Below are 26,781 nucleotides of genomic sequence, written 5' to 3'. Positions count from 1 at the left end.
CTCCCATAGGATACAATGTATTGGGAACCCCGCTGTTACGTCGTAACTGTCGGACCGTTCCCGCATGATACGTCGCGAAGTGCGCTCGGAGCCGACCGAGTGACTACCAAAGAGAGCAGCCATGGTGCATTTTCACGCAGCTTGGCCTCGTTTGACCGTAATATTAGCCGCATGAGAGGCGCAAGCAACAGAATCTTTCAATTGATGCAAACAAAAGCATGGCCTTCGAGATTCAAATTGCAAAGATGGCGTCTATGACGTAACTGCTCGCGAAAGCAAGGCCTTCGAGATTGGCATTTACTATTGACAAAAGCATAGCCTTTGAGATTTGTATTGCACAAACATGGCGTGTATGACGTAATTGCTTGTGAGAGCAAGGCCTTCGAGATTGGCATTCACTTCTGCCATCGCGTCGGCGTAGACTCATCATCATCGTTATTTGTCGGAGAACGGGAGGAGTTCGAGCTGGTTGGAGCTCGCATGGTCGTGCTTGCGGTTCGCGGTCGGACTCGTCGCGCCGGTCGTGATTGCGTGTGCTTAGTTCTTTCATACCTACAGCTGTTGGTGTTAAAAAATCACATACGTTGATTACATTTCTGTGGATGAGGCCGTCCTAAGCTCCGCGTTTCTATCCATCGACTAGATCGCGGCTGAGCGTGCCAATTTTCGTGCTGCTCGTAAGAATTGAAATAAAATTCTGTACCACTAAATATTTTGCCGTTTTTCCTGTTTTTCGGCTCTTACGTTTATTTCCTACGGTCCCTTCAAAAACGTATCAGTGGGGTTCTACTGTATATGGAAGTACTGTGCGACATTATTGTGATTCTTAAGTTTACTAACTTTAATTTTGTAGGAACATTAGTAGGCTTGTGCCAGTAGTAAATTATAGGTTCGAAGCGAATAGCGATTGGGTTGAATGATTTCGAATCGAATTCGACTAGTATATATCACATATCAGAAAATTTAGCATATTTGTCACAACCCAACTAACCTGCACAATATATTTTTAGGGATGGGCGAATAGCGAACTTGAGGTTCGAAGCGAATCCGAAGCGAATAGTGATTTGGTCGAATAATCTCGAATTGAATAGTTCGAATAGTTTTTACCACATATTATTAAGAAAAATGAGCATTTTTGTCATGACCCTTGCACAATATTTTTAAGGATTGGAACTAGGTATGAGTGAATGTCACTTTTTTAGTTTGAAATGAAGTGGAAGTGCCTTGAATAGTATCAAAATTTGAATAGGAGTAGGGTTATAAGTGGTGCAATACGTTACAATTTAAAAACTACTATACTTAGCGCATATAAGCCCGTATAACACTCTTTTAAACTTAAAAAAATATGTACATTTAACCTTGAAGTGTGGCTTCGCGGCAGTGCAAATTTCCCCTGAATGGGTTGTTTCACGGCACAGAAATCAGACGCTGCAGTGAAACCACCTTTACAGGGGGTTATGTGTGGTCAAATGTATACATATACATATTCGTTCATTTCGAATAATCTAAATTCGTATCGAAGCGAATTCGAATACTGTAATATTCGTTCAAATATTCGAAACGCCCAAATATTCGCCCATCCCTATATATATTAAAATTGAAATAGGGCATGTGCAAATGTCATTTTGGTTCAAAGGGAAGTGGAAGCAACTTTGCATAGTATAGCAGGATTTGACTTTCGGTAGAATGCAAGTGATAACCTGTAAAATATGTTACATTTTAAAATTTACTATACTTAGAGCCTATAAGCTGGTATAACAAGCTTTTAAACTCAAAAAATTATGAATCGATGTGAGGGTGACATTCATTTAACTTCCAAGTGGGGCTTCGCGGCATTTCGGATTTCCCCTGGAAAGGTGTATTCATGGTATAGCACCCGTCAACTGCAGTGAAACCACCTTTACAGGGGGTTTCATGCGGTTTATGTGTCTATTTGTTCATTTTGAGAAAAGTTTCCACGGGTCGAGAACATGAAAATATCCAGATCTCAAAGACGAGCTTTCCGACTAGCTGAAGCTACTCTGTGTGGATAGAGCTTGTCTAGGTAACAGCCTTGGATACCGTAAAATGCCAAGCAAGCGCCCCCCTCACTTTTCGGGAGATCTGAAATAAGTGCCAGTGACCAAGCAAGCGCCCCACCTCTCCCCGTCTTCCCCTGCGGCCACTTCTTTTTCAAGACGAGCATCGACTGTGTAAAAATAACCCCAAAAATGAGTACATTGAATGCGCATCTAATGTTGTTTATGAAATTCCGTTGTCATGTGGTCGGTCGTATATTGGTCAAACCGGTCGCTGCTTCAATGGTTTGACAATGACGAGGGGGAATAAAAACAGTAAATAAATAAAGCATTTCATTAGAAACATGGATGGGAATTTTTTAATTTTTAGCGGCTCTCCCACCGCCATCTTGAATTTCGGTCCGGGACCGAGCAAGCGCCCCCTTCCAAATCTGATCGGATTATCCTTCACCATAGGGGGGGGGGGGTGCTTGCTCATTGGAAATGCGGTTAATTCACTCGTGAGCACGCAGTGGGCATCGCTTCACGACGCAAAACGCCTTAGCTTGTCACCGGAAGGGTTGTTCGCACTTTAATGAAAGTGGACAGAAAAAAAAAAGCGGCTTGGCCACTAAGTGCACAGTTTTAAGGGTGAGTCCATATACAACGAACTACTGATATAACGACCACTTTTCGCGACACTTTCGAGTTCGTTATAAACGGTTTCGACTCTATTTTTTTAATCATCAACCTAGGGTCTTGTAAGTTTTTATTTTGCAACCGCGAATATTTGGTGGGCGTTAAATCTAAGTAAGAAAGGTGATTTTTTTCTCGGACGTTATCGGAGAGTCGTCGTACAATGCAGGGTTGGTGTAAAATTGCGTCATATAACCGAGGTTTTTAATACATCATTTCTACGGGGCTTTTGCCAGGACCAAACCGATTCGCCGTAAAATGCAGGTTGTCGCAAAACCGAGGGACGTATAATTGAGGTTCCACTGTACATTGTTACATCTAATTTTTTAAATTATTTATTTATTTATTTATAAATACTGCGATCTTTCATTTGAAAGATCGTGGCAGGGTGGGAAAAATGTTAGAAAAATATGTACATACATTCAAAGGGGACAATCAACGTACGATTTGAATATACAGGGCTAAGGTTCAAACACGCTTACTTCAGTAAATTCGTAGAGTAACACAATACAGAGTAACATAATACAAAGTAATGTAATACGCATAATACATGTTACCGACTAACACAATAATTATAATAATGCAAATAATACAATACAATAACTAGTGATGGTTTAGGTGAGGCTGTTTTCAAACAATGACTGTGTGTTATGTAAAACGACATCATTTGCAAGGCTATTCCAGTCATTAATAGTTCTAGGGAAGAATAAATACTTGTAGCAGTTAATCCGTGAAGTTAAAGGGGTTGTCATTTTACTGTGTCGCTTGCAAGTGGCGTAACCGGAAGAGTACTGAAGGATGCCTGTAGTGTCAACATTTAAATGGCCATTTATTGATTGAAAGAAAAACTTAAGTCGGCAAATGCGGTTTCTGTCCACAACGGATTGGAGGCCACTTTTTATCAACAGCTCAGATACCGATGTTCTACCGTAGGAGTTATAAATAAAACGTAGGCCTTTCTTTTGCACTTTTTCTAGTTGATTAACATTACGTTTAGTGAATGGATCCCATATTATCACAGCATATTCCAACATTGGACAAATGAGTGTTTTGTATGCTAGCATGCGTACTGACGGGGTAGAATACTTTAAGGATCGTTTTAGAAAAAAAGAGTTTACGTAGACAGTTACCTGTAGTTATGTCAACGTGTTTGTTCCAGTTGAGTTCATTAGTTATCCATAATCCAAGGTATTTGTATTCTGCAACTTCTGTTAGCTTGACGCTATTTGTGCCGTACTGATAACATAAAGGATTTTTCTTTAGTGTTATTTTCATATAAACTGTTTTGTTGTAATTAATTGCCATTTGCCATACTTTGTTATAATCAGTTTTGATGTAACAAGGTTTGACTGTATTCGACGATTAATTCCTAGCTTACCGCAAGATGAAGAGGTGTCAGTCCACTGCGAGACTTTGTTCTTCTGACTTCTTCAGTGCTCATCACAGATAAAAGCTGTAAGAAATGCACAATGTTTATTGACAAGAGTTCTAAGAAACTCAGTACATAAAATAACAGTCGCAAGGCTGTAAAATTTACTGATGTTATCTGTAGCAGTGGCAGCACACAAGAGAAGGATGAAAGTAAAGAGGAGGTGCTACTTGAAAAATGTGAGTCTTTTTAAGAAATTAAAATTTTTGCTACTTTTCACTTTGTTATGTTGAGTTTCTCTCCTTTATGAAAATAAAAATCAAAGCTGAATTTTAACTGGAAATGTGTTCAAATCATGTCTAAAGAGCCCAATGTGGCTGTTAAAAAGAGAGAAGCTTTGTACTGTCTAGTATAGTCTGGCTGACACAGCGCAGCTCCTTGCTATTGCGGTTCTTAGGAGTTCGGTCAAGCTATGTGCTTAAAATAACCAATGTTGCCTGAGCTGCCTTAACGCAATAACCACCCACCGCCTTAGATACGCATACACCCACCCACCCACGCATGCACACACAAAAGCACACAAAAAAGCATGTCTTTGATGCGTAAATGAACTTTCAATTTCACCTACAAAATATTTTTCTGAAGATACCATTTCTGGCAACTTTTTGGGTATGCCCACCTTGATTTTGGTACTTCTGATGCTGAGATCTGAATGGAGTTTCTCCCACATTTGCTTTAAGATGCAAGGAGTGTGAAACAACGGGAGTCTGTCAATTTTTCAAGCAACCCTCAGTGATAATGGTGCGCTTAGTTTTACCTACAGAGTTACCGGAAGTCGATCGTATATGTTAAGTTTTCCCATTTCAGAACCTACTGTGGCCCTAATTTTGGATAGAACAGGCTATGAATAGGACGAACCTTTCTAGCTGGATTATTTTGGTTCGTTGCAATGATAGTCGATTGTATAGCAGGATGAAACTTGCTAATAAAATGAAACTTTATTTTCTGGTTGCTGTTACTTTGAGAAAATAAATGGGTCAATTCATACCCTTCTTTACGTGCCCGTAAAGGGGTCATGAACCACTTTCCCAAGTAATCATCGAATGATCAGAATTTATTGCTTCATGAATCAACTGCCGGAAAAATTTCTCGAATTTGTCAAGAACGAGCATAAAATTTCTTGACTCTGTCAAGAATGAGCGGAGTTACAGGGGTTCACTGTAGGCTATAAACGATTTCTCTCTTCTCTTGTCCTGATGAGTGTGCGGGAAGCTAAGCAGAGAGAGATGGCACGGGCGAAAGAAGTTTGTAAGAGCGCATTATGACTGTGAGCACAAGTGATGTAACGTGATCGCTCTCTCCTGTTGTTCTTGCGCACGAGTGTGGCTCATTGTGTAATGTTAGCAGACTATAGAGCATTGCGTCAGCACGTGGCAACACCCCGTGGCAAGCAGCGCATCTGATCCAAACGCCACACCCGATTTATGTCTGCTGTTCACCAATAGCATGCTACCTGCTGAATGACGTCAAACAGTTGGTACTGGCAGCTCCGAAGCGAGGAGGATTGAAAAGAGGCTGTCTGAGAAAATGGCAACTTTGCACTCTGTTTGTAAGCTAATAATAATAATAATAATTGTTGGGGTTTAACGTCCCAAAACCACCCGCTTGTAAGCTCTCCGTGCTGCACAGGCCTGCAAGATAGCAGTGTCTGCTATCCGGAGGATGTGTTTTCTCACCAAGCCTGAGGGGTGGTTCATGACCCTTTAGTCCAATCAAATGCATGCGAAGGCCACTCACAGTTGTGAGGGGGGCCAAATGCCCAGCAGCGGCGAGGTGGTGCAGGGCCCCGAAGCCCCTGCTGTCCTGCGTCGCAGGCTGGGCCCCATGCTCGAGCAGCAGGGTCAAGGAGCGCCCTTCGGAGTCGCCAGAAGCGGATGCCACCAGCAAAGCCGTGCGCCCATCGACGTCTGCTCGGTCCACGTCCGAGCCCAGTGCAAGCAGGGCACTCAAGCAGCCCCCTCCCTGCTGCTGCTGCTCGGGCCCACCACCAGCGCTGTAGTGCAGGGGCAGCCTGGAAAGTGCAAAGGAAAGCAGTGCCGGCACACAGCCATTTGTCAATAGCTAACCCTAACCCTTACTTTAAACCTCTACCTATCTGTGCGCACTAACAAGAAGTTCACGATTACTGAGGTGATTGCACCATCTGTTGTATCTTTATAGAAGCATATTTTATAGAGCTGTGCAAATAGCAAAATTTTGGGTGCGAAGCGAATTCGAATGTTGAAGCGTGAGCGCGAATCGAATTGAATATTTTTCGAATATTTCTAGAATGTTTCTCGAATACTTCGAAGTGAAATTGCAGAAAAAAAAGTTGGAGAGTATTCCTAAGGATATTCTTATGAGATAGCAACATGAAAGTGTTTCTTTTCGCTAGGTTGATGAAGCACTGGCGGGGTGGCATTTCATAGTTGTCTTATCAAGAATGATGCAATGTAGAGGCCGAATTGTATTTATGTACATGATTTGGTGCAACCAAAGTGTTGCCAACAACACTTTACACGTGATAGGCAAAGATGCCATTTCCTCAGCCTCTCCTCCTCTTTCAACTTCTGTGGAAGCCCAACTGATGTGGCGGTCAAGGGTGTGCTCCCTTCAAGTCCGGAGTTCCAAATCTGCCTCATAGACATCGATATATAAGAACATCTGAAATTTTTGATGCTAAAAGGCTTCGGCTTCCGATTTTTCGGACTTCCTGCCCAAATTTCAGGTCCAAAACAGCATTAACTGAGCCCCCACCTCTGCCACATCTTTCATCTCCATGTTGGAACCAGTGTTTTCTTGAGTTAATACACTTGCGCCCGTAGCAGAGATTGAAAGGCAGCTTTGCCGCAATACCGGGGTGTGATGAGGTGAAGCATATTGAAAATCTAGGGACCACTTCCAATGGGACGTTGACTGTCTCTTGGCAAAGTTCGACCGTAACGGAGCTTGAAAGGCAGCTTTGCCGCAATACGATAATGTAATGAGGTGAAGCACATTGAAAATCTGAAGGGGGCACTTTCAGTCGGACGTTGACTGTATTTGTTTTTGGGAAGTTCGAATAGTTCGAATAGTAAAATTCCAGTGCGAATCGAATCGAATAGCAAACACTATTCGAAAAATATTCGAAATTTCGAATATTCGCACACCCCTAATATTTTATCTATTCCTTTGGTTTGCTGATTATATACCATATATTGCCGATTATAAGTCGACCCCCCAACTTGCAACCCCTTCTAGGGGAAAAAAAAAGTTGACACCGAACAGAGCCTCGCGATGCGGCCATAGCTCACCAATATGTTTTTCAGAAGAGGGAGTGATGCAAAGAAACATTTATTTGCCCGTGAAACATTGCTTACGACTCGTCGTCACTTGAGAGAAGGACGCAGTCATGGTCATTGCTATCGTGTGAGCCACTGCTGCTGCTCGCCGTCGGAACGGGTGCCGGTGGTACTGAGATGCCGCACGTGGAAAATGCCGCGCGGACCATGTCGGTTGGCAGTCCATACCAGCATCGTTGAAGTCGGTTTGCGGGATGCACATATCCTTCGTGACAGTACGTGCTTTTGCTTCAATATCATCATAGCAAACACTCAGGCTCTTGCTTGTCTGGTCGTGAACCCAATCTCGAACCGCCTCCTCAACGGCAGGGTATTGTCTAGACTTCGGTCCGCGAAAGGAACGGCATGTAGCAGCGCGCGCGAAGATCTTGGTCCTTTGTTTTCTCCATTCCCTCACGCACTTTTCCGACACCTCAAACTTGCGCCCTGCTTCAACGTTGCTTTCCGACTCTGCGTAGAGGATCGCTTGCCTCTTGAAAGCAGCGCTGTACTGTTGCCAACGTAGCGGTGGCATCTTGGCGTCCGTTTGGCAGCGTTGAAAATCACGCACACCATTGCTCGCAAGCGAAGCGAAATGCCAAAATGGTGAACAGGCGCAAGTGCAAAAAGACGCGAAGACGCTTGTGGGCGCATGTAACTGGACATGTGGTTTAGTTCCCCGCGAAGTGTTGCCAGCCCACACGGCACTGCCAGCTTTTCTGCCAGCACCTGATTTCGCGGGTTCAAAAATAAAAAATTTCATGAAGATACTGCTACCTCATTTTAATGATAAAACTGTAGCACGCTCCTATGCTGACGATTACAAAGAAAAGAGAGAGAGAGAGAGAAGCACAATTTTCCTTCAAATAATGTAAATTTATTGTCCTGGCAGTTCCTTTTCTTCTGTGAGCCTGTTTTGCTGGCTCTAAGAGCACCTCTGGATACGCCTCGGTGGCGTGCTGTTGCCTTGACAAAGTCATGATACGCTGAGTTGCTTAAGAAAGCCTGCAAGGTTTTCTTCGAGGTCCGGATATTTTCCCGTTTTCGGCCCGTAGTAACTTTTCCTGATCGACGTGCAGCTGAAGATATCCCATTGTGCTACTCACGGTCACAAGCCTCGCGCACACGAAAAAGACACGACGCAGCTATATTCAGTGTACAAAATAACCTTCCCTTGACGTGCACTTCCATAATCAAAATGGCTCATCACAATTTGCACTTCACTGGAAACAGATACAACGCGCACACGCCCTATGCGAACAAACGCAAACTGACCACAAAAATGTGCTCGGCTGCCATTGTATGATGGCGATGGCAATGCACCTGACCCCTCTGATGAGAGTGCGCCACAAACGTGGTTTCGGTTTCGTACTCGATTATAATGCACAGACAATTTTTGTTCCCGTTGCTTTTTCTTTATTTTTTTTCCCTTCACTCTCCTTGTGTTTGCCCCTCTGACCGCGACGGAGGGCCCCAAGCTCTTGTGTTCTGTTCTCCTTTATACTCCAGCTGGGAAACCAAAGAACGGGGAGGGGGGATGATACAAAAGGACGCAATGGCTTGGGTGTCCCAGTTGCAAATCCCCCTACTCTTTTTGTTGCTTTCTCTGCTGATAAAGCCCACACCTCCCCCACTCACCGGCTGGGCGTGAGGGGGATACAGGCTTTATCCGCCAACAGTTGCGCCCTCTGCGTCGCAATTTGCTTCGAGTCTTTGCTCCGGGAAGCCCTTTTTTTCTTTTTTGCTTTTTCTCGGTCACCTGAATGCTCCACCAAGACTGCAGTGTTCGTTTCGCAGAATCACCAGCGTTCTCGATCACCGCGAAAGTTCGCCTTAACACAAGAGTACAGTTGGGCTGTTAGTCTTAAGCGAATTTTTTTCCCATTGAGTCTATGGGAAACCAAACAAATGGTTCTCTGTTGTTTGGCATAAGTGAGAATTCGTCTTAACCGAGTTCATCTTAACGGGAGTTCACTGTACTTATTATTTGCACCCATATTTATAGAAAGCCTCCCCTGCAGAGCAGCTTCTTAACTTTAGTGGTTTGGATGATTATAAAGAAAAAGAAAGAAAACCAGAGTCAAGTGAATCTTTGATTCAACTGAACAGCCACTTACCTTCCAAAGCTATCACAGGCAAAGCAGTCAGTGCCTCGGCTAATGAGCAACTCCAAGGTTTCTTGATTGCTTAAAAAAAAAAAAAAAAAGGCCACACTGTGTAACACATCTTAAAGAAATCTGCATACATGCAGATCTGCATGCAAATATACATATACACACATGCACACATTTGGACACCATTACCATGTTGTGGTGTAAGCAGAGGAAGAACCCTCTAACACATTTCAAGCCCCCATGCCTCCCCTTAAAAAAAAAAAAAAAACAGTGTTCTTTCAAAAAGGGTTCCACAGAACCCTTTGTGAGAGCAGTCAGAATGAATGCAACTCAATTCTGTTTTACCCCCCCACCTCCACGCAACACAAAATTGATTGATTTAGAGAAAGAGTATTCTGGATATGATGAAGTCATTTCATGCTGCATCCCCACACTGGGAGTCCATGAGCAGCAAGAGACTCTTGCGGCAGCAGTGTTAAGACTTGTTGCATAACAGCTACTCTAAAATTTGTGCGATTTGTGGACTTCACAGTGGCCCCGTGCACTGAGCGCTTTTACTTCATGCACAGTTTGCAACACGTGTAGGAATCAACTGGAAAATTTTGCGTGCCAAGAGTCACTCGTATTAACAAAACACATTGCGGGGCTAGCTGGTGATGTATATTTTTCTTTTTGAAAAATACAGTCGAACACTGATATATCGAATGAATGAATGAATGAAACTTTATTTTCATGAATAGATATATGCGATTACAGGGATTATTTGGACCGATAGCCTAAAGTGGCTAGAGGCCGGTCCAATACAATGTGCAACATAAAAAAATGTACAGGTCAGCTTTGAAAAACCAAACAAAAGCAATCATATAAATACAGACAACACAGTAATACATTTTTTCCTGCAGACATGCATACTTATTAGCTTGCAACTAGCTTGCTATACATAGGCACTTATTAAAAAAAAACAATACAATGAAAATCGAATCAAACACACACATGCTTACATGTCTTGACTCCACAGAAAAAATGATTTACATGCCATGCTGAAATTACGTGCCGTTTTAATCTCTAGGGGGACCGTGTTCCATATTTTTGTTCCATTAAATTGTATTAGTCTTTCTACCTAAACATTAAAACATTTGGGCAGATTGAAATTACCATTCGAAGCATGTCGCGTATTGCGTTTAGGAATTGAAAAAAGATCAGCAGGCAAAGGTGAATTTCTATTAATTATGTTATTTACTGAAACGGCAATTTTGTAGTCGCGCAACATCGGAACCGAGAGAATGCGTTGTGATTGGAAAATATTACCTACTGATTCACCTTGGCTTATGATTTTCAGTGTACGCTTTTGAAGTCGTTCAAGAGTTTTTAGATAAGTGTTGTACGTCACACCCCACGATTCCAGACAGTAACCTATGTGACAGTGACACAATGAAAAGTAGAGTGTGCGAAGTATAGCTTGTGGAAAATATTGGCGAGCTTTTATTAGCGAATAGCAGCCATAGGCTACCTTTGCGCACACACTCTTTACTTGCTCATGCCAGTGTAAATGTTCATCAAAAGTGACGCCTAAATATTTAAAACAAGGAACTTGTTGAATAGGAGCGTTGTTTATTGTTAGGTTAAGAGATTCAGCGTCAATATGTTTCCTACGAGAGTGAAACACCATGTACTTTGTTTTAGTACAGTTAACAGTCAGCTGATTCCTGGCAAACCATTCCGAAATGTTCGATAAATCACATATATAGAACTCACATATATAGAATTTTCGGCTATATCGAACTCTTAAATTATCCCCTTGAAAATCCTTTGTAAAAGTATTGAAATTCGCACGTCTATATCGAACAGTATTTTTACCCGCCATCGGATATATCGAATGCCGCACAAGCTGGAAGGTGCGCTTTGACACTCGCTTCGCCCCGCGACCTTCGCGGCACCGTGCCTCAGCCGACACCCGAAACGCTCGAAAAACGTGAGGGCGAGAGGGCTCGGACTGTACTCCTATTGGGCGCGTTCTCCAAATTGTGGAACGGCTTTCTTTTTCCTTTTTTTTCTCTCTCTCTCTTTCTCATGCTTTCACCGCGTTACCGTCAGCTCGGAGAGCAGAAACGAAGGAGCCGGCGGCCTCCTCCTTTTGCCTTTTCTTTTTTTTTAAGAGCAGGAACAAAGGAGCTGGCGGCCTCCTCCTTTCGCCTTTTCTTTCTTTTTTTTGTTGCTGTTTTGTGAGTTTTGATCAGCCAACCACAGCCCGCCCCTTTCGTATTTGCCCAGCCAACCACAGCTCGCACCGTACATCGCTGCTGCCCTCGCAGGTAGCCCGGGCGCCCGGGTAGCCATCGCCGCCATCGCGACTGATCGCGAGCGCTTTGTTGGCGAAGTTCACTTCCGTGAGTTGTCGCATACCACCGCATTCCTCTTTTGCGTGCGTGCTCCCCTGCGAGCTCAAAAACATCAAGCTGAAGTTTCGCCGGCCAACACGACAACGAAGCTGCAACCGCTCGACCAGGGCATCATCAAGTCCTTCAATGTGGGCTGCTGGTCAACCTCTGCATGGGCACTGAGCTGAAGGTTGACCTGCTTGGTGCCATTCAAATGGCGACGGGCGCCTGGCGAGACGTGAAGACGGACACAGTGGCCAACTACTTCCTGAAGACAGGCTTCGTGACGGCAGAACTTGCAGCGATGACGAACGCATAGACGACGCATTTCACGAGTTGTCGTCGCTCTTCCCGGCTGCCGTTCTACCCGAAGGGTCTGCAGACTATTTTGTGGAAGTGGACTGCAATGTTCAGCCTCGCTGACGAGGACATTGTAGCTGTGGTCGCAGGGACCCAGGATGCCCAGGCCGACAGCTCAAGTGGCGACGAAGATCGTCCGGACGAGGCGGTGGCTACACGTGCGTACTCCGCCGCTGAAGTGGCAACAGCGTTCGGCTCGATTCACCGTTTTTGCGGCGACATGGAGTGAACCGGGCTGTCGCACCCGGACAGCCTCGATAAGATCGAGGCCAGCGTCTTCAACTTCATTTCGATGACGAAGAAGCAGGCCAAGATAAGAGATTTTTTTTTTCATGCAAATAAAACATTCTGTTGCATCGTGTGTGTGGAATTAGTTGTCATTCTTGAATGCGCCGATTGTAGGTGATCGTCCGCCACTGGGAAGGTCTCGGGGCCTGTATTCTTTTATATCGAATTTTTCATATATCGAACTAATTCGCGATCCCCTTTGAGTTCGATATATCCGTGTTCGACTGTATTCAGCACTAAACCTTGAACACAAGCACACAGAAAGACATGACGGGATGGGCGCTGTACTCTAACAGTTGGAGTACAGTGTCCGTCCCATCATGTCTTTCTGTGTGCGTGTGTTCAAAGTTTAGCGCTGGATATCTTTCAAAAAGTCACTCGTATGTCTTGCTGAATACTCTCATTGCTGACAAATGACGATACTGAATGTTAAACGAAATCTTATAACAGACATGCCGGGCACGTTCACACATTATTTGTAGATTGTAGACCGTCTGTGTCCACTTGGCGCAATTTCTACGCATGCTGATTCGCCACAATGTCACAACTCACCCGCCGTATGCGGCAAAATGCAAAGCTGTTCGCCCCTGGTCATCTCTGGCATCAACCTTTGCACCTGCGTGGAGGAGCTTGCGGCAACAGTCGGTATACCCACCTAAGGCAGCCATGTGCAGTGGCGTCATTCCTGCAGAGCCGTGACTGCAAAAGCAAGGAGTAATAAATCTAACACCTGCTCCCAAGGATGCAAACAGAAGAGCAGCACAATTCTGCACAGAGAGCTCTCCAACGCAAATCAAGTAGCTGAATGGTCTCAAGCATATTGCCCGTGGACCTTACGCTAGCTGCTCGCGGCTTCACACAGAATAAAGTTTTGTGATTTTGCTAAATAGTACTCGCATTATTTTCTCGCCTACTGCGATTAATAGCACTTCGTTCGGGTAAGCTAGAGAGACAGGACTGGTCCCAAGAATTTTTTTTTTCGTGAGGCACCCCCATTCGGTCACTATCAGTTGAAACATTACCGCGGAACGAAAACTTTATATTAGAGAATTGGCATCCAGATTTTAGTCATTGTGGAAATCAGTATCGCTATGTTTTTCGAAACCTGACGTCAAATCCCCTTCAAAAGTGACCCATATATGGGATGTGGGTAAGGCGTTCTTTTAAATGGCAATGTTAGGTGGCATTCTGTTCAGAATAAATTAAGAACGGCTGGTAGTGTGGTGTCATCTGGCGGAGCAGATCTCAACCACTCTGCAGGCTTCATTTCTGCTGCCTGACGGGGTGGGCTGCGAAGCGCATTTGACGGAGCTGAACCGGTCGTGTGCATTGTGGTTGCCAACGACGCCTGGACCCGTACACTAGAGCTGTGCGAATAGCAAAATTTTGGGTGCGAAGCGAATTCGAATAATAAAGATTGAGTGCGAATCGAATTGAATAATTTCGAATAATTTTCGAATATTTCTCAAACATTTTTCGAATAATTCGAAGTGAAATTACAGAAAAAGTTGCAGAGAATCCCTAAGTATGTTCTTGTGAGATAGCAACATGAAAGTGTTTCTTTTTGCGAGGTTGATGAAGCGCTGGTGGGGTCATATTTCATAGTTGTCTTTCTTATCAAGAATGAGGCAATGTAGAGGCCGAATTGTATTTATGTACATGATTTAGTGCAACCAAAGCGTTGCCGACAACACTTTACACGTGATAGGCAGAGATGCCATTTCCTCAGCCTCTCCTTCTCTTTCAACTTCTGTGGAAGGCCAACTGATTTGGCAGACAAGGGTGTGCTCCCTTCAAGTCCGGAGTTCCAAATCTGCCTCGTAGACGTCGATATATAAGAACATCTGAAATTTTGGATGCTAAAAAGTTTCGGCGTCCGATTTTTCAGACTTCCGGCCCAAATTTCAGGTCCAAAACAGCATTAACTGAGCCCCCAACTCTGCTACAACTTTCATCTCCATATTGGAACCAGCGTTTTCTTGAGTTAATACATTTGCGACTGTAGTGAAGCTTGAAAGGCAGCTTTGCCGAAATACGGGGGTGTGATGAGGTGAAGCATATTGAAAATCTAGGGACCACTTCCAAACGGACGTTGACTGTCTCTTGGCTAAGTTCGACCGTAACGGACCTTGAAAGGCAGCCTTGCCGCAATACGGGGGTGTGAGTAGGTGAAGCATATTGAAAATCTAGGGACTACTTTCAATCAGACGTTGTCTCTTAGCCAAGTTCGACCGTAACGAAGCTTGAAAGGCAGCTTTGCCGCAATACGAGAGTGTAATGAGGTGAAGCATATTGAAAATCTGAAGGGGTCACTTTCATCCGGACGTTGACTGCATTTGTCTTTGGGAAGTTCGAATAGTTCGAATAGTAAAATTTCAATGCGAATCGAATCGAATAGCAAACACTATTCGAAAAATATTCGAAATTTCGAATATTCGCACACCCCTACCGTACACTCAAACGATCACAAAAGGCGATAGTACCGCGTTTGGTGACAAGGAATCTGATGTGTTCAATAACTGAAGAAACACTTGCCTGTGACATCATTGTTGCACTGGCCGTTGGTGTTACGAATGTCTCACAACACAGAAGTAAGCGTACCGTACGAGCGCAGAGTGACCCGAGTGCGGTGTTTTCGAGCGTATGCTGGCTTCTACACAGTGGCCAGGCTTGGCTGTGGCTACTTGAAGTATAGAACGTGTTGAAAGTGCTATCAATCTTTTTTGTGCAATTGTTTAATGCACAGCAGAATATCTGAAGAATGCAACTTTGCTTGAAACGTATTTTTGTTGAGAGTTTAACACGGCACACTCAGATAGTTCAGCTCTAGTGTGCCACCACAGCGATATCGTCTCAACATGTTGCCGGCGCACGATAAACCACGCGAGCAACGTACAATTCATGTTCCTGGAATGTTCAAACCACGAAAAAATATGCACTGGCAAAGAACAAGTAGTGAAAACACCCCAAGGTATACTCGCTGGAACCTTCAGCGTAAAAAATGCTGCGCACATCCACTAAGGATTGAATACTAGAAGCTACCGTCTATGTCATTGAAATTCTAGACTTCACCACCAACCGACAGTGATAAGGTGTGTTTGTTTATTCCAGACATGCCGGGAGCGCCATAGAGCACAGTCACGTCGACGGAAATACTAGATGGCGCCTCACTTTTCCGGTTTTACTCAATAGCCAAACAGCGCGCATCAAACGCGACTTTTGTGATTGCCGCCTTTTGCGATCGTTTGAGAATACGGCTCCTGGGTGTTTCACGAGTGGAGGAGGCAAGGAAGTGGTGAGAAAGAGGATATAAATATATAATTGCCCATAGCTGCCTTGATACACGGTGTGTTGCTAATTTGTCGGCCCGAATTATTTGATGGTGATGTAGCCTTAATGCTGACAAAATTTCAAAACCTGTTTCAAGGTCCCTTTAAGATGAACTCGAAGGGACTGTGAACATTTGTGCATCCTATCAGTAGTTCGGCTCATCAGAAGTGCCCCCAAAAGAGACATACTACGAACATGCCAGGTACATCCAAATATAATACTTAAAAACACTGAATAAAATAGTCTTACAATGGTGGAAAAATAACAAGAAAAAGCATTTATTTGGCTTAAGTGAACAAAACTATGTCTTCAAGTACTTTATTTACACGAATCTAACGCACACCCAATCTTGTGGGTCTATATAAAAATGCACACGAATACACTGTTACTAGACTTTAAACATAAAACTGTGCGTGCCCCTATGTTGATGATTACAAAATAAAAGGAGAGTCCAGCACAATTTGTCTTAAAAGATTGGGATATTTATTCTCATGGTAGTTCATTTTCTTCTGTGATCCTGTTTTGCTGGCTCTAAGATCCCTTCTGAATATGCCTCAATTATTTACCGTTACCTTGATGAAGTCAATATACACTGAAGTGCTTAAGAAAGTTTGCAAGCTTTTCTATGAGGTCTGGATATGTTCCAGTCGTCGGCCTGAAGTAACTTTTCCCGATCAACGTCCAACTGAAGATCTCCCTTCGTGCTATTCGCAGTTACAGGCCTCGTGAGCATGCAAGTACAACTGGTTAATTAAACAACAACAAAAAAAAAAAAAACAAGAAAAGTATGTATCATACGTGTCACAGGCAGCTCCAGCCAGCAGAAGTCCTCCGAGCAACAGGTCGTGTCCATGACGGGCAGCAACGTGCAGTGCTGTGCAGCCCTGCACATCTTGGGCATCGACGTGGGCACCGGCTTCCAACAGAGTCTGGGCACGGCTGCAGCGGCCGTGGATTGCAGCCATGTGCAATGGTGTACGACCATCCTGGCTGGGGCAGTTCACTACAGCACCTCTGTGACGCAGGAGAACCTCGAGGCAGCCTGCCCCGTGTGTTGAGGCTGCCGCATAATGCAACGGTGTCTGCAAGCGCACCAGTGCAATCATGAGGAAAACATTCAATTGTGTAGCAGCATTGAAGGTGCTTGACCCCATGTGCAGCCGCCCAACTCTAACTAGAGTGTGCAAGTGGCGACCTTTCTATGTGTCAGTGCCATACGACGAAGCCAAGTTGAAAACATGGCGAGGGTAAGCGCATGCCCACACAGTGCTCAGCTGGGCTCATCCTCTGCTAAGCTGTTCCTTCTTAAAGGACGTCTCCCAAACGCACTTCAGGTGAACAGGCAGCAGGAGTAGGGGAATGGTTTTGCTCATATTTTGTTTTGAAGGTGAATGTTGCAGCAAGCAATTGAAGAAATAAAATTTAATGATGTGCCACACACCCCTACTTATGAGATAAGCCAAAAACATGGGTTGTCTGACGTGTGCTACTATGGGGGAATGTCCTCAAGAAGGAACAGCCTAGAAGACGATGGGCCCAGTTGAGTGCACTTTGTGAGCATGCGCTTACCCTCGCCCTGTTTGCGACTTGGCTCCATCATATGGTGCTGACGCACAGAAAAGTCGTAGCTCGCACATGCTGGTTAAAGATTCGGACGGCTGTACTTCAGGGCAATGGACAAAACGGAAATGTTTCTTGGTCCCTGATGAGATGCTTTCCCAAGATGTCAGCAGGCACAGCCCAGTGAAATACATAATGCCACTATAGTCGGATACAACTTGAGAAGGCAGGAGAGGCCCCGCCCAGATGACCGAAGCGCGGCTGCCGATCGCTTACGCAACTAATGAAATAGTCCTGCTCATGCACGCGCCGATTTTCTCCGAAGGCGAAGCCACCGGCTGTCCCGCTCATGACGTCAGTCTCGAGTGCACACCCATTGGTGCAGGCTTGTGTTCATCCGCCTTTGAGAAGGAAATGGCGCTGCATTCTAAAGTTGTATCTGACTATAGGTGGTTTCAAGCAATTTAATGTTGCTCATTATTGAATAAAAACACCACGGTACAATGTGCCAAGATATAGACAGTACATGTTAATTCTTATTGCCTAGTATAGTGGATCAGGCAAAACCTTCATGTGAACACTATTCATGGTCGATGCCACTTCTTTGTTGCGAGAGAGGAAAATAATTGTCATGAGCAATTTGCTTCACTACAGACAGATGATGCAAGGCACTCATTGTAGGCGCAAAAGCAAAGCCTGTGATTCTACTGTCTGCAGGCCCAGCTACACTGAAACCTCGATATAACGAAATATCGGTTATAACGAAGTAAATGAAAAATAGTCTTGCAATACATGCAGTGTTAGGAATATACGTTTATAACGAATTTTCGGATATAACGAAGTTATTTTCGTGTAAGATGTAACTTCTTTATAATGAGGTTTGAGTGTATTGGGTTGGTCCGCTGCATTCTTCTAATTGATGTGTCTAACTTACTGAGCTTTTCAAACACTGGTTTGACGCTACATTACATTTAGGAGGCAGTAGGGTATCACAATGAGTGTAACTATGCAAAATAGTGGCTCAAATTTATTAAGGCGAAAGCATTACATGCCTCATCAAATGCGAAAACTGACTGTTGGCATCACCAACACGATTGATGCAAAAAATCATTGCGTGATAACGTCACCATATGACATCATCATGATGCCACATATTTTCAAAATTTGTGATGTCCTCATGTTACCATAACGTCACATAATGTTACATTACATTATGACATCAACACATGACATTGTTGCTAGGCCAAACGTGGGCCGATCACGGAGGCAGCGCAAATCCAGGTGAGGTGTAAAAGGCTTGCAATGCCTCCGACCCTGGAGGCAGTGCAAGACCACGTTAGATGCAGGAAGCTTTCCGAGGGGGATGGGGGAGGATCAATACATCGACAGTGAAGAAAAAGATGGCTTTTGCCTTCGGGTCATCTAAGGCAAATGCATAAGGTACCCTTGAGTTTTTTATTTCTTGTTTTCAAATTTAAATATGTGAGCAGCAACAGAAGCACAATGCCCAAGAGTGACCATAGACACAACTGTCTAACAGCAAAATAAGTAAACAAAAATGAAAAAAGGAGTGAATTGCTGCACAGCTAAGTTCTGCCATGACAGTGACCTCACCTGACCACGGCAGTTGACTGCAGAAATGTGGGCGCCGGCAGCAAGCAGCTCGTCAGCAATGTCCTCCTTGCCATTGAGGCATGCCACATGCAAGGGACTATTGCCACAGCCGTTCGGTGCATCCACGTCAGCACCCAGGGTCAGAAGCTGACGCAGAGCACTGAGGCGGCCATTGGCTGCCGCACAGTGTAGCGGGGTGTAGTACTGCCAGGAAGAAAGAATGTGGGCTGAAGTTATACCAGGTGCACAGCAATGTTCCACTAATTACAGCGCACGATGTTCAGCTCTCAAACAAATACTGTAAACTAGCTCCCCTTGTGAGCTCATTCTCAATGTCATTTTTATGCCTACTGCAGGATAAAGCCTACTTCCACTTATCCCTGCCCCTTGTCTGGACATTGCGACTGTGCCTACAAACATTCTAATGTAAACTAATCCCCTGGATCACCAACTGCATTTCCCTTACTCTAGGACTCTACTTATTCATTTCCGTGAAAGACCTCTATATGTCTGACATACACATCATAACTTTTCCCAACTATACTTTTTAATTATACAGTAAAAGCTCGTTAATTCGACTCTCGTTAATTAGGAAAATCGGTTAATTCGGACACGTCATCTGGTCCCTGTAAATATATGCATCACTCTATGAGACTGGGCGCTCTTTTATTTCGGACAGATTTGACCGCAAAATGGATAATTCGGAGACTTTCGGGCCGCTGGAGAGGCTCGAAAACGAAAAAAGAACCATTCGAAACAAAAGTGAAGCTCAAATGCAGCATCGCCACGGACATCAATTATCGGCTTGGCTTGACTTGAGACTGGTTGAACGTTTTTTCTTCGCACGTGATAGCGTGTGGGTTTGGCGCGGTGTCATTTTTGTCGCTTTGTTCCCGTTGGTATGCTGCATCGTTGAACGCCGTTTTATCGAGGAACAATTCAGTACAGCTCCTTTAGCATGATCGTTGCTGTTGCTTTTGTGCTGACCTCTCGTGTGAACGCACTCTCCGCCGATGGCAATGCCGGCGAAGCAGCCCAAGTACGAGGCCAAGGACTTCACCACCAAAGTAGAAATTTTGCGTGCCCTGAAAAATGGGCTCTCCCGGCAAGAAGTAGCTCCTGTGCCATGAATAATACGACGTGAGTCTTCTGAGCGCAGTTAGCATTCTTCGCGTATGTGTGGCAGAGCACGCCTGCGCACGCCATTGCCAACTGTTTCAGGCACAGTGGCTTTGTTGTACCCGACTCCAGCGATGCCGCAGTGGCCGAAGTGTCACCGAACGACGGTGCCGATGACGGGCAGGATTTCGGAAGTGTCATGCCTGATGCAGTGACACTCGACGATTATATCGGCATTGATGGCGTTGCCACTGCCGGCTCTCTGACTGATGAGCAAATCGCCAAGGAAGTGATGCATGGCGACGAATCCCAGAACGAAGAGCCTGAAGAAGAGCAGCCACACTATGAGCCACACAGGCCCCCTCGTACTGTGAAGGAAGCCGCGGAGGCCCTCGTCGTCCTTAAAGAATTTTGTTTTGGCACTGCAGAGAGCATGCGAGCTGCTGAGCACCTTGAAGTGCTCAGAAAAATTGTGTCCGCGCGAATTTCTGCTCGAAAACAGAGATGCATCCGCGATTACCTTGTAAAGTAAAGGGATGTTGAAAAAACTCTTGCATTTATTGTGTTTATTTCGACCATTCGATAATTCGGACATTCGATTAATTCGGACATTTTTTCCGGTCCCTAGAAATCCAAATTAACAAGCTTTTACTGTACTAGTACAAATGCACACTCCCAAAAAGAATGTCAACTACCTGCATCTGCACTCCTGAGTCCACATAGCTACCTAACAGCAGTGTACACAAAATGAGATGAATTATACCAATATCAACAATAAAATCCCATATTATGGTTGACTGATTACAACAGCAGCAGTACAACACGCAAGGCAACACAAGTGATGTCTATGAGACCATCCACACTTTTTCTCCCTTGCATTTCTCTCGAGCCACACCCATGAGGTGCCCTGTAAAAGTCAAGCACAGGCCGAGGATCAAAAGCACGACTGCAAGAGTTGATGAATTGATGAGCCTTCCAATATGCTTTTAAACCAAGTTCTCAGAAAACGCACACCACTTTTAGCTAACACAGTATCCAGTCTTCTGGTTTAGTAAAAAGAAATGACAATAAAGTAGGCATTAGCAATGCGCTGAGCTCACCTCTTGCACACTTGCACATGCTGTTTGGAACTTATGCGCAATGCACCCCGAGGCCTCAGGTTATTTAAAGGCAGTCAAGCATGTGCTCGAAAAAGCAGCAAAATTAGCTTTTCTAACATAACATAATCATTTAAAGTGAGATTCAATGACGTGTGGGGGAACATACGTCTTTGTCTCGCACGTTGACATCAGCTCCATGGCTGACCAGTAGAGAGATAACTTCTGTGTGGCCCATGTAGGCAGCCCAATGAATGGCCCGACGATCGCGCTTGTCGAAGAAGTTGCAGGTGGCGTTGTTCTGCAGCAGCAGCTCCACCATCTGGGAGAGGCACACGGGGGTGCAAATGTAAAGCGAAGGGAATGCGCAACTTCCTCAAACATGCCAAGCCACAATCTTTAGAGCACCTGCGTATCTAGTTTCCTACGAGATGACCACTTATCGATGAAAATCATGATTGGTAATTTACTTATGTTGTAGGGGAAACTAGCAAAGGCACATTTAATACTGCTGGCAGCACTGCAAAGGCTCAAAGTCTTGTCATGACATCAGTCACAATGTCAGTCACAATGAATTGGGAGATAGAGCGCAGTTGTAGTTCACACCAAAACAAGACTTTTAAACCTCATGTGCATGAGTTTGTTTGATGACACACATCCATAGTCGAACCTGATAGAGTTCCAAGAGTAGCTTGGACTAGAGTCTAGATGCTGGGCAAGAATAAGTATGCACATACCGCTGTGTGCCCATTGTAGGCAGCATGATGAAGGCTGGTGCGGCCAGCACGGTCCGAGATGTTGACATTATTCTGCAGAGGAATGATAAGCTCAGCACATGAAACTGCATTATTTGCAGCTGCCACGTGTAGTGGAGTCTGCCAAAACTTGTCCCGTGCATTCACGTCTGCCTGATGTCGCAGTAGCACTTCCACAGTTTTCTGCAAGATGTAAAAAAAAAGAAAAAACTTGCAGCACGTACTCCCTGTACAGGAGCACTCAGTGTTTTCCCAACTGCAGCACTGGACTTCATATACACTAGTAGGCAACAACTACTAATAGCAATTCGAACAACATATATAATTTTGACAAAGGCTGTGTAAAACTAGACAAAATGCATGCGAAAAAATTGTGCTGGGCAAATGTGAAGTTCTACTTAAGATACCAGATTTTGAGAGACTGTAACACAAGCCTCATAGCAACTGCTTTACTTGAACTGGAGCTCAAGTGATACAGTAGAATATCTAGAAAAACAACAAAGTACGCTGCTGAATCATACGGCAGTATTTTACACAATTGTGACACACCCCCGAAGAGAACACATACCCGCATTTTGTGGGTCCAATGTAGAAAATTAAATTCGGAATGACATTGGAGTGCCCAAGCTTTGAAGAAACTGAAAGTTCACCAGATTTTTTAGCAAGCAAAAAACAACGTACCTGCGATTCTTGCAGCAAGAAAAAGACAAAACCAGCTAACTTTATGCTCTTAGTGAAGCTACATTTGCTTGACGTACGCCATCATCTTCCTTAGCCAGAACTTTATCGCCATGAAGTACAAAATATGTCACTCCCATTACATTTGATAGAATGCTCGATGTTGTAGTGTGCACGTACCTCACAGGAGTACGGCCACTAGCGTGGGTGCGGACTTAGCGAGCCACAGGGCCGCGTCTGCCGTCGCCTCGCGTGAACTAGCGCGCCGCTGCACACGTACGTTCAAGCGCAAACAAGGGGTTTAACGTCACCCCCGCTCGCCCAGCGCCGTAGGACGGCGGAGGAGGGGAGCGACATGATCGGACATGAGGATGGCAGAAATAGGCGAAAAACCCGCGCAATGGCGACGGGCAAGCCTCAATCCCCACAATGTCCTGCATTTATCAAACCACTCCTCAAAAATCGAAACGGGATGCTGGTTCTGGCCAGACAAACCACTTTGCTAATCTGTCCTGCAACAAGTGCAAACATCCGGAACGATGGGAACACGTGATGCAATTTGTTGTCGATAGCTGAACAAGTAAAATACAACTCATTGCCCAAAGGTGCACTCGTGGTCAGATTGAAAGTGGAGTGTTGTTGTTATGCTACGCAAGTGTGCCATCCATAGCGGTCATGATCTTGTGATGATAATGGCGATGCTGCTAACGAGGCTTGGCTCCAACTATCTTGTTCCAATGAATTTTTGGACAAATTTTTCTCGTCAATAAAAGCACGTATTAGAATCAGACCAACGCTGTAATAATTCATTGCAGGCTACCACTTTCACGCTAATATATTCTTAAAGTAGGAAGCAGGCAACTTCAGCGGAAGATGACGTGTGTTTGAAACATTCACCATTCCTAAAGCGGTGCTGGGTTGTATGCTGCTGCTATTACAACCATTTTTACAGTGAATGTCAAAGTCAGGCACGTGTAAGGTGACCGGCCAAGATCAAATTATCTGGCAAAGGCAGATTCCAGGGTCGAAATGACAGACGTTTCATACCGTGGAAATGTGTGAGATGCCAGAAGGGACCGTCAGTAGAGGTCGAATTAAAGTGAAAAATCAAGTTAACTAGAGTTGAATTAATGAAGGCCTACTGCATTTTTCATTACAAGCTTACCATAAGTATAATTACAAAACTAAACATTAGGACACAAACAAATTTTATTACCTCTAGAAGATTTCGCAATTAACGGGCATCTTCTGCAAAAAGTCCCCTGCATGCAAGTGCGATCTAACAATGTGTACCGTGAACAAAAGCCAACATAAGGTAACAGCCAGAAGGGGGCCAGCATTCTCCTTGGGAATATATATTACTATGCTTACCTTTACATCTACAGGTTCGGGCTTTAGTTGGTGGGTGTTATCGTCCTGAAGGAAAAACAAAGGGCTCAAATTAGCTGTGCAAGAACTGACAGAGACCAGAGGTGACAGGTAGAAAAAAAAAAGGCTCTACGAAACTATAGAGCCCTGATTTGTACAGATGCAAGCACATTCCTCAAGCAGGTATCGCAAGCACATGAAAGTGGCAATTCTTTTGCCTTTAACTCACATTTCCTTTAAAGGGCCCCAAACCACCTCCGACATTTTTAACATTTCAATTAAATGCGCCCATCGAGTTCAGAATGGCGTCACAACCAACAATGCCAAATGCGGCAGCGCCACGAGCCGCAGGCGCCCCACAAATTCCAAGAAACAATCCCTTCTCCTCTCCAGGTCTTTTAGTAATCCCCAGAGTTGGCAGTGACATCAACATCTGCGTCTGGTCATGTCATCCACAAAAAGAACCTGTTTGTCTGCTCTCAGGTATGCAAGCTCGCCGCTCTTCCTCCTCACCATGCGAGGAGGAGCACTCGGCCAGGAGGAGAGACGAGCCGGTGATTGGAGCTTAGTGAAGGAAAGAGCGAAGCGAGCGGGAGATGCATTTGGATTATCAAACACATGTAACTCCGGTATTACGGCACTTTTTCAAAAAATTATCGCGGCTGCATGCTTGTTCAAGACTTGTGTACAACTGCAACACAACAACTAAATTTTGAGCTCTGAGTGGTTTAGGGGCCCTTTAAAACATCTTGTATAGGCTACACATGCTATCAGTATCAGCAAACAAACACTCTCATATCGTGGTGGATGAATGTTTGTCCATATCACAGTGTATAAATAAATACATAAATAAATAAAATAAATAAATAAATATTCTTGCAAATGTAGAGTGTCTAAGGCTACTTTGCACTAGTCACAACAGATGAAAAAGATATTTATTATAAACAATATAATTTGAGAAAACCCTATGTGGGAACTAATAAACAGAAACAGACTATAACGAGAGACTGCGGCACCTCCAACTGCTTTGCCATACATGACTTTCAAATGGCGTACCAAATCTCAACTGCACACTGAGAAAACACCTTGGCCAGCTTCATTCTGACATTGCAAATGGTTGGCATGGGCAAGAGTGACGACTTGCCTCATATCCAGAGGCACAGGCACGATGCAGTGGAGTGGCCCATCTGTTGTCTTTGGCATTGACGCGAGCACCATGTGCCAGGAGCAGGGCAGTGACCTGGTGAAGGCCACAGAAAGCAGCCGCATGCAGCACGCTCCGCCGCTCTGCATCCTGGTAGTTGGCCTCCTCCCCTTCTGCCAGCAACTCCTCCACTTCTTCCACATCACCCTTGAACACTGCTTGCACCAGGTGGGGCTTTTTCAAAAAGGCAAAACACACAAGCAAACAAACGTCACTTATGCTACCCAGCTATCCTATACTCAACTAGACATCAAAGCCAAATCTGATGTAGCTTGACATCCCACAGCCACACACAGGCTACGATGGATGCCGTGGACGATGGCACCAGATTAGTGCTTTGGCCATCTGGAGTTCTTTAACGTGTCCAACTCCATAGATTTTTGTGCCCTGCCCTTAAAGCACAGTCACTGTAACTGAGAATCAAACCTGTTACCTTGTGCTTATTACTGTTATTGCAGTATGATCAAGCATTCGAGTTATGTGTGGAAAACATTGATGGGCCCATTATAAGGCTACGATAGGGAGGGAACAAGCAACATTTAAAAAAAAGAGGATAAGAAGACGTGTCCAGTTTGCTATTGTATGAGCACAATGTAGGGAGCATTCTACGAGACTTCGTCAAAAGAATTTAGTAATAGCGAATGAAGAAGCAAGCTTTATGCTGCAATGCAATAATATATGGAGGCAATATTCGCCTCGTGTGGCACCGATGGCGGCGCTACAAATGGCGCTCCGGTGACGCAATCCGGGGGGTTCAGCTTTTGTCGTCTGCTAGGCTCTGGCTAGAAACAGCTCCATTTTCATTATAGTTCACTCGCGTAGTGCGGCGCTCCTCGACTACTAGCTGTGTTTTCTTCTGCCAGCATTACAGGAGGTTAAGGAACGTTTACATTTAATGTACCTTCTATATACCCACAGCCATCGCAGTCAGGATCGTGCCCCAAGTTGGTAATATAACTCATTGGGCTAGGTAGTGTTGAAATATCTTACCTGAAAGCGTGAATATCTCACCAAGCGAACTAACGAGAGTCTAGTCTACGTTGCTTTGGACAAATTTTAGCGCTACAAATTTCAGGGCTTATTTGCAAAATTTGGCATGGTATAAGCAGCACTTGAGTTGGATGAGAATCGCTTTTCATTTGACGCCGGTAGTACAGTCTGGTAAAAAGTGGGAAAGACTGGCAAAAAGGGCCAAGAAGAGGAGAAAGATCTCTGTTTCCCGACCTCTTCTGGCCCCTTTGACCAATTATTGCTACAGTTGAAACCCGCAATAACGAAATCGGCGGGGAAAGCACAAAATTTCGCTCTTGCGGGAATTTCGTTGGCGCGAGAATGCGGCAGAAATCATATGGAATTTACAAAAAACGCATTTTATTTCCAAAGTCAGTATGTTTCCATTGGCGGGCCTTACCATGCAGCAATTTCATGTCTCTCGATCGGGAATCTCATTCACCACGGTACAAAGCTCGCCACATCCACTGGTCAGTGACGGCGG

General features: G+C 44.6%; 1 protein-coding gene across 3 annotated transcripts in view; it reads right to left on the bottom strand.

Moving 5' to 3' along the window:
• LOC119387971 (serine/threonine-protein phosphatase 6 regulatory ankyrin repeat subunit A) overlaps positions 1 to 26,781 on the bottom strand; it is a 57,778-nt gene that overhangs the window by 25,058 nt on the left and 5,939 nt on the right. For all 3 annotated transcript variants that reach the window (XM_049413772.1, XM_049413773.1, XM_049413774.1), the window contains 10 exons: positions 25,227 to 25,460; positions 24,086 to 24,130; positions 22,019 to 22,219; positions 21,451 to 21,603; positions 19,066 to 19,269; positions 16,690 to 16,973; positions 13,114 to 13,260; positions 9,539 to 9,607; positions 5,860 to 6,133; positions 4,072 to 4,146 (listed from right to left, as the gene is read on the bottom strand). In XM_049413772.1, the coding sequence (XP_049269729.1) occupies positions 4,072 to 4,146; positions 5,860 to 6,133; positions 9,539 to 9,607; positions 13,114 to 13,260; positions 16,690 to 16,973; positions 19,066 to 19,269; positions 21,451 to 21,603; positions 22,019 to 22,219; positions 24,086 to 24,130; positions 25,227 to 25,460 (1,686 nt within the window). The remainder of the gene's footprint in view (positions 1 to 4,071; positions 4,147 to 5,859; positions 6,134 to 9,538; positions 9,608 to 13,113; positions 13,261 to 16,689; positions 16,974 to 19,065; positions 19,270 to 21,450; positions 21,604 to 22,018; positions 22,220 to 24,085; positions 24,131 to 25,226; positions 25,461 to 26,781) is intronic.

This window comes from Rhipicephalus sanguineus, chromosome 3, assembly GCF_013339695.2.
Source record: "Rhipicephalus sanguineus isolate Rsan-2018 chromosome 3, BIME_Rsan_1.4, whole genome shotgun sequence".
Taxonomy (NCBI): Eukaryota; Metazoa; Arthropoda; class Arachnida; order Ixodida; family Ixodidae; genus Rhipicephalus; species Rhipicephalus sanguineus.
This window is presented reverse-complemented; position numbering and strand designations above follow the sequence as displayed.